Source organism: Chionomys nivalis, chromosome 4 (assembly GCF_950005125.1).
Source record: "Chionomys nivalis chromosome 4, mChiNiv1.1, whole genome shotgun sequence".
NCBI lineage: Eukaryota > Metazoa > Chordata > Mammalia > Rodentia > Cricetidae > Chionomys > Chionomys nivalis.
Window position 1 is genome coordinate 102,871,576 of NC_080089.1, and position 14,723 is coordinate 102,886,298.

A 14,723-nucleotide genomic window follows, 5' to 3' on the forward strand; every position below is an offset into this window, starting at 1 on the left:
ATTTGAAAACACTTGAGAACAGGTGACACTGAGGGCCTTGTGTACTTCTCAGGACAGCAGAGCTGAGACAAGTGCTCACATCCATACTTTCTGCTATGCTCTCTTGCCTGTCACACATGTCTTTGACATTTGAGTTGTGGTTTCACCCTTGGTTCGGCATCACTGGTCTGGATAAGATGCCAGCAGGTCTCATGGCTGCTGTATCCCAGCACCCTGATCTGGTCTATTAGGAGGGAGACCCCATGGAACCAGCTTAAACCCAGGAGGTCCAACTAGTGGCAGTCCCCAGGCACAATCCCTAGAAAGTTGTCACAAGGAAGTCCATTTGGCAAGAGGGACAGCAACTTTCTTGTGCTTCCTTTTCCACACGTTTAAGAAGAGGATGATCACAGGCTAAGGGTGAAACCCTGGGGAGGACAGCCTCAAGGTCACATCAGGAAGCAGACCCTGACAGGAGGGAGAGGGGCTGTTGTGTGCTGGAGAGCTGTGTGGAGACTGTAGGGGAGTCCTCTCCACAGAGGAGGAGGAAGAGTCAGGGCCACAGTGCTTCAGGTGGTGTTCTTATCTGGGTTGAGGTCACAGCGTCTCCTTAGGTGAAGATGAAGTAACTTGTCAAGTACCAGGATGAGTCACGACCACCCTGTTAGCCTTGGGTTTCTTGGACTGGAGCTATGTGAGGTTGTAGGCCAGTATCAGTCAAGGAGTCTAACCACATGGCAGTTTTGTCATTCTCTGGTGTGTGATGAGCAGACTTCCCAGTGGCCCACTTAAAGGGCTTTCTGTATATGCAACCTCCCCTGTTGAATATATATGAAATACATATGAACCCACAAGGGGTTCAATACACGGTGAAAGACCCCCATTTTGAGGCTTAGGGTCTCACTGTGGGGCAAAGAACTTGCTTTTGGGTGAGTGAATTACTTTGTTGAGCTAAAGGCTGGGTCAAGGGGCATACTCTTGGGTGAGGAATTTGCTCTGTGTGGCGTGGGGCTTGTTCTGTGTGGGAGGGTCTTGTGTTGGGCTAAGGACTTACTCTGTGGTTGAGGAGCTTTCACTGTGTAGTGAAGGGCTCACTCTGAGGGGTAAGTGGGCATGTTTAGGTCCACTTTTTGTTTGCTATAACAAAATACCCCAAATCCAGGCATGGTAGTCCACAGTAGCAATCCCAGCATTTAGGAGGCTAAGGCAGAAGGTTTACAATTCAGGCCAACTGGGCTACTAGTGAGTTGTCACCTCAAAACAACAGCTATAATTTAAAAGATGTTCCAAGTTGGGAAATTTATGAAGATGGGAAGTTGTTTTCTCATGCGCTGGAGACAGGGTGGTCTAAAATCAAGGTGCTAGCCTCTGGTGAGGGTTGTTACTGTTCTTTACTTTCAAGGCAGCGCCTTGATGCCACATCCTTCAGGGAGGAACCCGGTGTTACGTGGTCGGCCCCACTTGGCAGATGACAGGTGCGCAAAAAAGCCAAATTCTCTGTCCACACCCTTCCAAAGAGCACCTAATCCCACTTATGAGGCAGAGCCGAATGACTCAGCTTCCTCTAAAGACCACACTTTGGAACACTGTTGCTCTGGGGACTAAACTTTAACATGAATTTTTAGAAAGAACAAAAGCATTCAGACCATTGGAGGGCTAGAAATTGGTAAGTTTATTGTAGGCATAAAGATTTCTGATATTCTCACATGGCCCTGGCTTTGGAACAGATCCTGTTGCTTGGCACCTGGAGCATGTGAGGCTGGCTCTTCTGAGGTTCTGTAGAAACATTTCTGAGTGACCTGACAGACCAAAGAGCTGGAAAAGTTCTTTGCTGGCTTCGACTTGCATGGGTCCTAGCCCTTTAACACTCCTTAGCTTGGAGCCTCTCAGCAATGGTGGGAGGCAATGAACTGTCATTAAGTCTCTCTAGATGTAGCCGAGTGGACGCTGCTACTCTGGCCAGTGGATCAAGTCAGCTCCAGAGAGGGGCCTGCCTTGAGTCTGAGGCTTGGTGGCAGTTAAGCAGGAAGGAACGAGTCCCAACTTCTCTCCCCATGCAGTGCAGATTTGGGGAAGTGAGAGCTGTACAGGAGCTGCAGTGCGCCCCCTCATTTTACGTCAGGGAACACCGGCAGGAGAGGGAAGGGCTTTCCCACCGACTGCAGCTGTCATTTGAAGCCTCATGCCCCGAACAGGGCCCTCACAGATCTGTGTGGCAAGTGTGGGGGCAAGGTGCTAGAAATATAGATTTATTTTTCTGTATTTTCTGAAACATAGCCTTGAGCCATGCTCATTTGGTTTAAATCCTCTAAAGCTATTTGGGAGAGGATGGTGGGTGGGCCGTGGGCAGAGTTAAATCTGCTATTAGTGGCTGTGCAGTTGGTATGTGTGTTACTGCAGAGTGTCGCTGTGGAATGACTGAGCTGCACGCCATCCGGTGAGCGCAGACAGCTACCCTAATGTGGGTGGGAACACTTGCCATGGGCCTAAACATGGGCAGAGGCTGCTGACTGTACTCGTGGCAGGAGCTCAGGCTTCTGAGGGACCCACAGATGTATTCTGGGCACTTGGGCCATACCAGGCCCTAGCTGGGGTTGGGGAAAGGAAAGGAAAGGAAAGGAAAGGAATCTTAAGTGCTTAGGTTTCTCCTGGGGCTGCAACAGTAGAAGAAACTTCTGGAATGTCTCTTCGCCCTGTGTCTTGAGAGGACTTAGCCCTTGTCTAGTTGCTTTGTTCTGAGGAGTAATTTGATAATGGATAAGGTCTTACCTGGTATTGATTGGACTCCTCTGGGAAGTGTAAGGGGCCATGAGGACGGAGTAGAAACTCATGTGTGCCATTGTAAGAAACCCAGAGTCAGCCTGGCTCTCTGGCACCCTCTAGCAATCCAGAGTTAAGAACTAGGGTCCTGGCTCAGGGTGGAGAGAGAGCTTTGCTTTCCACGGGCAGCACCTCCTACACAGAGTTGTAATATCCCTATGGCTCACCACTTGGATATACAAACACCTGGTGTGCCGGACTGAGTTTCTGTACAGGGTCAGAGGTCGGAGCACCCACTCCAGAAGTCTCTTGGCCCCCTTGGTCATATATATGATGGCCACTCTGCCTCTTCACATACCTGGGGAGTGTGTGGGATGACAGCCCTGTTTGTTCACTGGTACATGGTGTGTTAGGATACCAGACTGGACTTTGGCCAGCGTAGCTCTTAGGGCCCCATGGTCAGAATTCAGGTGCCACAGAGTCTGTCAAGTGTGAGGAGAGTCCAGAGATCTGGACAGGCTGCCTAGGGTATCAGAGCGTGCAATCTAACATATTCACTATGGGCTTCTTTTTGCCTGATGCTTGGTGTTTAAAGGAAATGGAGAGGGAGCTGGCCAGATGGCTTGTGGGTAAAGGCCCTTGCTGCCAAACCTGATGACCTGAGTTCTTATTTTTCTTAATGTGCATTGATATTTTGCCTGTATGTATGTCAATGTGAGGTGTCAGATCTTGGAGTTACAGACAGTTGTTAGCTGCCATGTGGGTGCTAGAAATTGAACTCTGGTCCTCGGGAAGAGCAGTCTGTGGTTGGACTTTTTTGTCAGGACCATTGGCTTCCCAATAATGACACACAGACTTATTATGAGACTTACTAATTATGAAACTCAACTGATAGCTTAGACTTGTTTCTAACTAGCTCTTATAACTTAATCCATTTCTTTTCATTTATTTTCTAATTCGTGGCTCTATTACCTCAGCTCTACAGTACCCATCCTACTTGCTCTGCATTTCCTGGCATCTCTGCCCCTCTTCTTCCCAGCGTTCTTTGTGCCTAGAAATTCTACCTAGCTATAGGCCATTTAGCATTTTATTAAACCAACCAGAATGACACATTTTTACATTGTACAAAAAGATTATCCCACAGCAACAGTCAGTGCTCTTAACCATCAAACCATCTCTCCAGCCTCTTGATGATCCAACTTTTATACCCAGAACCTATATAGTAGAAGGAGAGAACTGACTCCTGAAAGTTGCCCTCTTACTTACACATGTGTGCTATGGTACATGTGTGAGCATGCTAAATAATTAAATAATGTAGAGAAAAGAATCGGCAGCATAGCTCTCATGAGTCTGGAAATTGACAAGGGAGAAGAGGCGTGGTGAAGTGACTGAGTGTGAGTTCAGCCAAGTATGATAGAGTCAGGAGACAGAAAGGGAAAATACAATGTGTATACAGTGTTCATTACAGATTAAGAAGGATCACCTTGCAGGGCAGTGGTGGCACACGCCTTTAATCCCAGAAGCAGGTGGATCTCTGTGAGTTCGAAACCAGCCTGGTCTACAAAGTGAGTTCTAAGACAGCCAAGGCTACACAGAGAAACCCTGTCTCTTAAAAAAAAAAAAAAAAAAAAAAAAGTAAGAATAAGGGGGAGGAGGAGAAGAAGGAGGAGGAAGAGGAAGAAGAAGAAGAAATAATCACCTTATAAAAAAAACCTTTAGGGGACGAGAGGGGGCACTAGCTGAGCTTGTGAAACATCTCCATGGAAGTGGTCAGGAGTAGACAAGGGACAGGGTCCCCAGCAGGTAGGCCACTCTGCTGGGGGTGCAGTGCAGCTGGAATCTTTGCTGCCTAAGGCCCAGCAAGAGATGATGCTCAAGTCACACTCTGGAGACCCTGTGGAGGCCCCAGGGTAGGCCTAGTCTCGGAATGGAAGAACTAAGCCACATCCCTGCTGGAGCTGGCCTCCAGCGCACCAGGAATGATTGATCAAATGAAAGGAATAGGCCACCATGAAGCTTGAACATACTGTATTTGATCACTGACACTTAGAGAAAGGAACTCCCCAAGTTCCCTTGGCTTGAAAACCTTAGATTCATTCACTTCCCAGTAACGGATGGCCTAAAGAAGAACTTGAGTCAAAACTGACCATTAGGAAGGGAATGACAGTGAAAGTGTACAGACTGGAATCTTCAGAGACAGATTTGTAGCTTTAAATGAGTTTATTTAAAATGAAGGAAGATTGACAGTGACTGAAGAGCTCAGGGTTGGAGCTTCAGGAGGAGCAGGAGAAAGAGACTTTTTTTGGCTCAGCCTTTGAGAAGCAGTGAGCAGTAGAGTAGACTAGAATGTTGGTGAAGGGCAAGATCAGTGGAGGCTGACTTGTCCAGACCCTGAGAGCCAAGCCCCAGAACACAAGAATCAGCCCAGGAAAGTGGGCCTGCTCTGTATAGTCACGGTCTGAGAAACACATCCTGTGATTTTGTCATCGGGCAAAATAGTTTATACTTTCATAACCTGAGGTGGCTGCAGTGGCGTGGTGATGCAGTCTGATGGGGGCACAGGCTGCACTCGGCCTCAGGCTGCTTGCTTGGGCTCTGGACAGACCAGCAGAAGCCTCTGATGAGCACTGTTCTTTCTAGGAATGCAGAGGCTCCTGGTTACAGGAGCCTTGCTGCCTCTTAGCCAACAGGCAGGCACTACTGGGGAAGCATGTGGGCCCCACAGAGCCTCCTGGTTGCTTGCTTATCCCTGAGTCTGAAAGACTCGGTCTCCTGGGGGAGCCCCAGAACGTTAGCACCTGCTCTCTGGCCCTAATCCCCCTGTAAGCTGGGTGCATTCTCGGAGCCTGCTGCTATTGCTGCTGACATTTTGTTCCCAGCTTGGCATCTGGTGGTTGAGTGATGACAAGCAATCAGAGTGAGCCACAAGTGTGTTTGCTCTTGTCATTGCTGGCCCTTCTTGGAGCTCTTCCCATGAGCTCTGGGTGGGCAAAGGGCCTGTCTGCTTTTGAAACTCTGTGCACTGGTTTCCTTCCCTTTTCTTTCTTCCCTCTTTGTATTTTTCCTCAAAATTAAAAACGTTCTATTGTCTTATTTTTTTTTTTAATTACAGCATTGTCATACATTAAAAAGTTCCAAGTATGGCTGCCCTTGCAACCTACCCCCAAAAACAAACCAAATTTAAAAGAAAAACCAAAAATCAAACCAAACAAAGAAATAATAACAAAAATGTTCCAAGTATGGAATTGTCACAATGTCACAATTGTCAAGAATCAAGTAGATGTTCTTTGAAAGTGTACCTTCCTCCATCAGCCTTGTAACACCTTGCTAACTTTCCACTGGAAGGGACATTCCCCATGCTGCAAATACAGTCAGTGTCACTCAAAATAGAGCCACATGGTCCAGTATGGCTCGCACCTGGTATTTGACACTCACTGCTGGTGGATGTGAGTGGCCATTGTTCCCTAGCAGGAAAAGTGGGTCCACTTTACCCTGGTTAGTGGTAGGTTAGAATTCCTGGGCTGGACCACTGGTGTGGAGCAGGGAGGTAACAGGCAGGCGTAGGCTTTGTATTGGGTGCTCTTGAGCTTTGTTCCCCACAACTTGGGATGGTAAAGGCACACGCTGTCCTTGGCGTTAGGTGAGTTAACACAGGTGCAGGGGTCCGAGCCAGTGCGAGCCACATGGAATTCTTTCTGTCTTGTCACCCCAGTATGAGTGCCTCTGAGAGGAAGAACTAGGAATGGATTCTGGAAGCCAGAGCGGTATACCCTCCTTCTGTCTCATGTGCCTGAGCCTGGGAGACATGGCTCACTGCCTGCCTCCAGGGAGGAAAGCAGCTTGTGGCTGTGAGGTCTTTTCAGCCTAAGCCGTGGTCCTCCTCCTAGCACTCAGTGCAGGGTATTTTCCTGTGTTTCCTTTGTCTCTAGCCCAGGCTCTGTTGCTGAAAGCCCCTCCTGTGGACATTTCTTTTTTTTTTTTCTTTTCTTTTTTTAAATTTGTTTGGTTTTTTTGGTTTGGTTTGGTTTTGGTTTTTCAAGACAGGGTTTATCTGTAGCTTTGGAGCCTGTCCTGGAACTAGCTCTTGTAGATCAGGTTGGCCTTGAATTCACAGAGGTCTGCCTGCCTCTGCCTAAGATTAAAGCCATGCATCACCACCGCCGGGCTGTGGGCAGTTCTTGTTATACTTTGGTGGTCCAGAAGAACTGAGGTGATCTTTGTGACAGATCTCAGAGAACTTTAGTCTGGTTTTGCCTGCAGAATGCCAGGCACTGGCTATGGTAAATGCTCAGCTGGAAGGGAGAGGGTTGTATCTGTGGCTGTGACCTTGGTTGGCATATCTTTCTGGAATGGATTCCAGGCATATGGGGAGGAATGTTCTTTCTCTGCTAGGAGATGATAGTCCCCTCCCATCCAGGGTGTGCTTGTTGGAGAGTGCTGCATAGCATGTACTTGAAATTCCCCTTTAGATGGTTGCTCTGACCTTTTGTACCTAGAAAGCCAGCAGAGAACATTGCCCTGCAAGGCCCAAACTTAATGACATGCACATTGCAGGGACATTGGTGTCATTTTTTGTTCACTCCTCAGGCACCTTCAGTAATTCCTTCCTTGGCCTCCTTCCTGTTGCTCAGGCCCCTGACTTTGCCTTGTTCATTTGAGTCATTGGCTTCCCTTGGGGCTTCCACTTCTCTAGGCTACAGCAGGGCACTATTGGGCCTGTAGCAGAGAAATCAGTGTTGAGCTCAAGCTGTGCTCTCTGACCTTCTTCTCATTAGGGCAGCCATGAAAATGATGCCTGTCTGGCCAAACTGCCAGTGTGAATGTCCTGTTCCCTCCTCTCTTGTCCACCCTTGATCCCACAGCCTGGCCTTTGTCTGTTGAGGTGTCTGGAAGCAGAGATCCAGCAGCAGTTCTTGTACCTGACCACATGCAAGCTTCCTGGGCAAAGGCTAAGGAGGACTGGGTGCTGAGTGAGTACTCAGACCTTTGTCCCACTGCTGCTGTCATTCAGGAACTGTGCATTTAGACTTGGTATGATCTTTTTGGAGGGGGTTGTAGGATGTGTATTAAGATGGGGGTCTTATGTAACCCAGACTGGCCTGGAATTCCTGATTTCCCTGTGTCCACTTCTGTGATCTCTTGTGTGTTACCATGTCCAGCTGACCTTTGGTGTTTATTCTGTTTGTTCTGCTAGGGACCTGCTACCACTGTTGCCTTTTCAAGAACGGGGGAGTATTTTGCTTCTGGAGGCTCTGATGAACAGGTAAGAAAGAATGGCCTAAGGAGCCTGAGCTGATCCTGCTCAGAACCTCGCAGGAGGCTGCAGTCATGTGGAGATGGGCCTTCAGTGACTATCTGCCATGGTGAAGATTACATCACAGTGGTGATGGAGCTTGTGGGGGATGCTCAGGGCCAAGGCTGTCCCCAAGCAAGTCTCCTTCAGGGACAACTGTAGACATGTCTCAAACTAGAATGGGTTGGAAGGAGTTTGAACTAATTATCGTGGTGAAAAAGTTGAAGATTTCAGTTTTGTTTTTTTTCCCCCTTTCTCCTGATTACATAAAGATGAAGAATTACTGGGTACTTACTGCAGATCTGGTAATATCATCAGTGTGGCAAGGATTTCATAGCTCATTTAGTTCTGAGTCCTGTGGGGCAAGTCTTCCTATTTTATTCTTATAAATGAGGAAACAGTCCTAGCAGGTGGCAGAGACAGGGACAAGCACTCAGCCTACATGACTGCGAGTCTTGGTTTTTCCCTGGAACCTCTACTTCATTCTCTGCTGCCTTTTGCTTCCCTGCTCATGACATGTTTAAAGGGTCAGCGTTTTCTGTATCCTTGACTGCAGAGAGGAAGTCCTGTCCCACCTCATAACCCTTGGCACTGAGCCTTCATCCTGACATCCCTGTGCCTCCATGCCCAGGCTGCTAACTGCCAAGGGCTTATCTGCTGGGTGAGGGTGGGGGTACTCTGACCTTGGTGCCTAGCTCAAAGCCTGGCCCAGGAAAGGTGTGGAGCACCTAGGAATGCACCATCCGCAGTCTCCCAGAGTATATCCACAGCCCTCTGTTTCTGGAGGAACAAGCAGTGGCTGTGAACACAGTTGATCTGGTGGACATCGAGAATGTTCATCTTTGGGTACTGGCCTCGCCTCGCAGCTCTGCTGCTCAGCCCAGCCAGGCCTGTGGCCTTCTGTGAGTCCCAGCTGCAGTGAAATGTACTGATTTTCCAGTAAAGCAGAGACTAGCTAAAGGTTCTTTGTCCATAGCCTGGACAACAGCCAGCATGTATCTTACCATCCCAGCACTAGGTCCTAGCTAGCAGCCAAAGAGGAGGAAGGTAAAGGAGAGCCTTGAGCCTCCAGTGATTGTGGAAAACGGAAGCTATATGGCAGATGCACATGTTAACTGTGCAGTAGATGTACATGTTAAATAGCCATGCTAAAACGGAGTCACACATCACAAGAGGAAACCTGGGGGAGAGCTTCCACCTGCCGTGGCCATCCTCAGACAGTGAGGCTATCAAGTCCCTGATTTTTTACACCTGCTCATGTGTTTCCCAGGTATTGGTGTTATCTCTGCGTTCATGCTAGCCACTCTGCTCCTAGAAGCGTTAGGTCTGCACAGCTATACAAGGACTTTGTACATGGGCTATGCATATGCCAGCGTTCTGTTTGTAAGTTGATAAATGAGGTACCATGTGCCCATCCCTCTGGGCACTGTAAACAGAGGAACTGCTCAAGGAGTGGCGAGCTTCATATGAGCAGCCGTGTCCCAGTGAAGATGGCGTCTGGGCCACATCAGGCCTTTATCTTGGGGGATATAGTGGTGCTTTTTGTTTGGTTTGGTTTAGTTTTGTGTGTATGTGTGTGGCTTCGTTGGCTTCCATTGACAACTGGTCATATTGCAGGATTCCTCCTGTGTTGACCAAGCCGGCCATCCTGAAAGTAGCCCTAGAAGGAGCCAGCCAGCCTCCTGTGGCTTCTAGCCACCAGTAGGGAGTACTCTTGCTTCCTAAGCTTTTGTGGAAGTGCCTTCAGCTTAGGAAGATACTGAGTGTGGCTATTCATTTGTTTGTTTATTTGAAATTCTTTAACATTTATTTTTGTATTTTTAATTATTTTGGTTTTTGAGACAGGGTTTTTCTCTGCTGTACTGGAACTTGCCTTGTAGACCAGGCTGGCCTCAAACTCAGAGAGATCCACTTGCCTCTGCCTCCCAAGTGCTGGGATTAAAGGCGTGCGCCACCACTGATAACTTTTTTGTTTTTAATGTGTGCGAGTGTTTTGCATGAATGTATGTCTGTGCACTACATTCATGCAGTGCCTGTGAAAGCCAGAAAAGGGAGTCAGATCCCCTGGTACTGGAGTAATAGGAGTTGTTAGTAGTTGTGCTGGGACTCAAACCTGGGTCCTCTGGAAGAACAGCCAATGCTCTTAACCACTGAAGCCACTTTATTTATGTATTTGTTTATTTGTTTGTTCTAAGGCTGAGTCTCACTCTGTAGTGCTCACTCTATATTGATTGACCAGCTTGACCGTGAACTCATAGAAAACTGCCTGTCTTTGCTGCCAATGTTTGTATTACCATACCTGGCTAAGAATATGTTTTTTTTCATTGTTAAACTTACTAGACTTAGGATTATGAGTGTGTTAGCATTCATTCCCTGGTGCCAATGACTGTTACACACTGTTTCCTGTCAACCTCCTAGCAGCCCTGTGAGAGGAGAGCTGGGATCTTTTCAAAGAGGGCCCTAGGCATAGGCTGAACCCCTCACCTAAGCCTCACAGTAAGTCAGTGGTTCTCAGCCTTCCTAACAAACACTGCTACTCTTTAATACAGTTCCTTATGTTGTGGTGGCCCCAACCATAAAATTTTCATTGCTACTTCATAACTGTAATGTTGCTACTATTATAAATCATAATGTAAATATCTGATATGCAGGATATCTGCTATGTGACTCCCGTGAAGACGCCCAGAGAGGTTTCACCTACAGGTGGACAACTGCTGCAGTGAGGGTCAAGACAGGACACTAACCCAGACTGTGGCTGGGATTTTATGTCTACCGCTTCCCACAGTGTCATGAGCAGGGCCACCACCCTCAGGAGCTTCCTTTTCAGAGAGACATGATAAACGGAGAAAGGGAACAAATGGATTAAATAGTGATTCTGACACCGAGACGTCTAGGACACCCAGGTAGAGGGACAAGCAGGTGTTCAGGCCTAGTCGTGCTGTATGGCAACATCATGATATTCCATCCTGATGCCACGGGTCTGTCCCCGAAGCCCTGGGGATATGGGACAGGTCCTAGAGTTGAGTTGAGCTGTGAAATGGGGACCACTGTGATTCAGAACTTTGGGGTTGATTTATGGTCCCATTTTCTCCCCTCATTCTCTGTGCCTATTGTTCTTGGCAGGTGATGGTTTGGAAGAGTAACTTTGATGTTGATTATGGAGATGTGAAAGTACAGAGGCCTCCACCCCTGGCCAACTCTACTGGGAATCTGGTAAGTGGCTTGAGCCACGTGACTCTGGGATGGTCACAGTAAACAGCTCTGGGCTTGGACATGAGGAGGCCTGCAGGCGTCTCTGTTACAAGAAAGGAACCCTGGGAAGGTCCATCAAATAACACTTTGGGCCTTGACTCCAATCTAGAATGAACAAATGAGATATAAAAGCTACAGAGCGGCTGTGGTGTCGAGCTCCCTGGCCCTTTTGGTGGGAGTGTTGTCATGGTGCATGGTGCATCTCACTGCTGGAGTGAGACCAAGGATGCTGCCCTTGGATCCCAGGACCCAAGTCCTGGTTCCTAGAGGGCTCAGGACACAAAGCCTCAGCTGCGATGAGTGGGAAAGACCCTGGTTTGGTTACTCTCACTTCTTTTTTTTTTAAACCATGGAGAGGAAGTTCCTCAGCCACAAACCATTCTTACTACCTTTGTTGGTAAAAGGGCATTCAGTGTTCCTGAATAAAAATAACTAATTTTGTAGAAAATTTGGGAGAAAAATGTTAACTGATAAAGGCTCATTAAATAGACCCATACTCAACTTTGATTGAAGCAGGTCAAGATTGTAATCCCGAAGGTTTAAGCTTCTATGGTGACAGACTGTTTAGATCTTTTTTCCCTGAACCTAAGAAGCATCATAGATCTCCCAAGCAGGAGGAAGCTGGCCTGAACAACAGGAAGTGACTCGCCCAAACCTCAGCAAGTCAAGGCTGGGACTCAGAATAGAACCAGGAAGCCTCCTTAGTCTGTCTGGGCTCCCTGTGGCTCCGCAACTGCAATCTCCTTATTGCACGTGTGCCCAGTCTGTGGAGCTGCCACAGCAAACCCAGATTGTTCTCCAAGGGCCTCCCCTTGACTCATCGCTGTGGCTGGGAGGTTTTATTACTCCTAAGTGTTTGCTAATGAGCCCTAAGCTGTGGGCTAGTTGGGGCTCTCTGGGGTGCGCTGATGCTCTCCTTGCTGCTGATTCCTTTTTTGTTGCTGTTGTTGTTGTTTGGGGTTGTTTTCTTCATTTCTTTGTTCGGTTTTTTTTTTTGAGACAAAGGGCCCATGCTTTGCAAGGTCATTTCAAAAGTTATATTCCTCTTATAAATGCTTCCCTCACCCTTTTCTGAAACAGGGTTTCTCTGTATAGCCCTGGCTGTCCTGGATCTCACTTTGTAGACCAGGCTGGTCTTGAACTCATTTAGATCTGCCTGTCTCTGCTTCCCTTAGTGCTGGGACTAAAGGCCTGCTCCACCACCACCCAGCTTGCTGATTCATTTTTTACCTAGAAGGATCCTGTGTTGATTTTGCCCTCTGTCCTATGACTCTCTGACTGTCAGGAACTCACATGAGATCAGCACTTTGTATGGGCTCATTGCTTGCAGAGTGGGGAGGTGGTTCTGGTTCTAGTTCTCAGGGGAGACTTTCAGATGTAACCATGCTGTCTCCTCTGAGCAAGACTAAATAACCATGCTGGAGACTGCTGGTAGCAGGAGCTGCTGATGGCAGGGGCTGCTAGGCAGCTCTTTCCTATCCTAGGAGGGTCCCATCATCTGCCTCTTGGGAATAGTTAGTATCCAGTAGGTGGAAAAAAAGTTCACATTTTTAAAAAGTATTATTATTAAAAGGAACTTCGTGCAAATATTGAGCATTTTCTCCCAGCCGCCTGCTCTCCCCTTTTTCTCCCCACCCCCTCCAGTAGGCTTCTTTGTTCCCTACAGTTTCACTTCTACTTCCGTGTTGTGTGTCTGTATACAACTTTATGAGGCTATGTGAAATCTAGGAACCACAAATGAGAGAAAACGTATGGTGTTTGCTTTCTGAGACTAGCTTGATCCAGTTAATACGGGCATTGCTGGTTGCATCCATTTGCCTGCAAACAATGTCACTTCATTCTTTTCGTAATTTAGCTATTGTAAGTAATGCTGCGTCTCTGTGATACACTGACTCAGAGTTCCTCAGTAAATGCCCCCAGTGGTGTAGCTGGGCCATACAGTAGATCTACTTTGAGTTGTTCTAGTTGCTTCCATTCTAACTTCCACAGTGGATAGTTCACATTGCCACCAACAGCATTTGTTGTTTATTTCTTAATGGCTACTATTCTGACTGGGCTGAGATGGAATCTCAATGTAGTTTTGATGGCTAGTAAGGTTGCGTATATTTTTTTTCTTATAGTTACTAGGAAAATAACTTGGACAAACTGCTTGTTGTCCCTCAAACCCCCTCAGAATGGAGAACATGTCACCTTGTTTCCCAGAGCTTCAGGGCCTGAGAGTCTAGGCTGTAATCGTGGGGAGAGGCAGCCAGCAGGACAGGATGGGGCATTGGCAGGTGAGGGCTCAACAGGACTCAAGGCAGCCAGTTGTCCCCAAACTACTTTGAGGTCCACGTCAGGGCTATTGTTACAGTCCTGCCAGTGGCTGCTCTGCATGGCACTCAAGCGGGGCACAGGATGTAGATTCTGGCTTCATGGAGTTGGCTTTGAACCCTGCTGGATAGCCTGGGATGAAGCAGCTCATCCCTCTAAACCTTCATTTCCCCGGTGGGTTTAGAGTACCCGTGGACGACTTGATTCTGAAGAGTCCTGAAGTGACGCCGTAGTCTTAGAGCCACTCTTGGGCAAGAGAAGCACTGCTTGATCTTTGTCTTGAGTACCTTCTAGAGCCTTGAGAGGACAGGTAGGCCTTCTAGACACCCACTCACCCACACCCACTCCCAATGCTGTCTGAGAGGCTTCCCTGAAAGGGAAAAGGAGGAAGGCCAGGGTATTGAGTCTTCCCCGGCACTCAGATCCCCTGGCTGTCCAGAGTGCTCTGTTCCTCAGGGGAGCCCAGAAGCACTGCTGTCCTGTGACCTGAGTCTGACATCCTTCCATGCTTCATTTCTGCCCACATCCCATCCTTTCAGTAACTCTGAGCTGCTCAACCTCAACAAATCATATCTGGGGTTGATATTTGAGTGTTTGCTGTCCTGTGTACTGAGATCTTTAGTGGCCTTTACCCAGTGGGTGCTGGTAGTATCCTGCTCCCCAGTTTTGGGGACCAGAAATGTCTTCAGATACTGTCAGGTGGGAATCACTGCAGAGCTTCTTCCTCAGGAGGAGCCCCAAAGGAAGGCCGTAGGAGAAGTGTGGAGACAGACTCGGGGGAGCGTCTAGGAGCCTGCGCAAGGACTCCGCTCAGTTGACTGAGTTCTGGCTCCCACCAGGTGCGCACCAGAGCTCTTGGAGAGTCTCTGGTAGTCCGTTTTCTAAGAGTTCTGTTTGGCTATCAAGTTTCGGGGTCTCAGAGATGTTGATAAACAATAAGAAAAGACTCTTCATCTTTAGCAACTTGATTTTCTTCAAATTGGGTGTGTTTCTTGCCTTGCCTGCCCAAGGCTACCTGGCTCAGCAATAATACCTGATGAGAGATTTAGTGACTGGCCAGGGTGATTTGATTTCTCAAAAAACCCATGAACACTGCAACCATGACCAAACTGTGCTGTGTATCCAA

General features: G+C 47.9%; 1 protein-coding gene across 3 annotated transcripts in view; it reads left to right on the plus strand.

The window, feature by feature from the left end:
* The window catches only part of Poc1a (POC1 centriolar protein A), a 68,124-nt gene that overhangs the window by 16,741 nt on the left and 36,660 nt on the right, over positions 1–14,723 (plus strand). For all 3 annotated transcript variants that reach the window (XR_009056972.1, XM_057766407.1, XM_057766408.1), the window contains exons 8-9: positions 7,934–8,002; positions 11,156–11,245. Coding sequence is in view for 2 of the 3 variants with exons in the window: in XM_057766407.1 (XP_057622390.1) it covers positions 7,934–8,002; positions 11,156–11,245 (159 nt within the window). In the remaining variant the exon portion in view is untranslated. The remainder of the gene's footprint in view (positions 1–7,933; positions 8,003–11,155; positions 11,246–14,723) is intronic.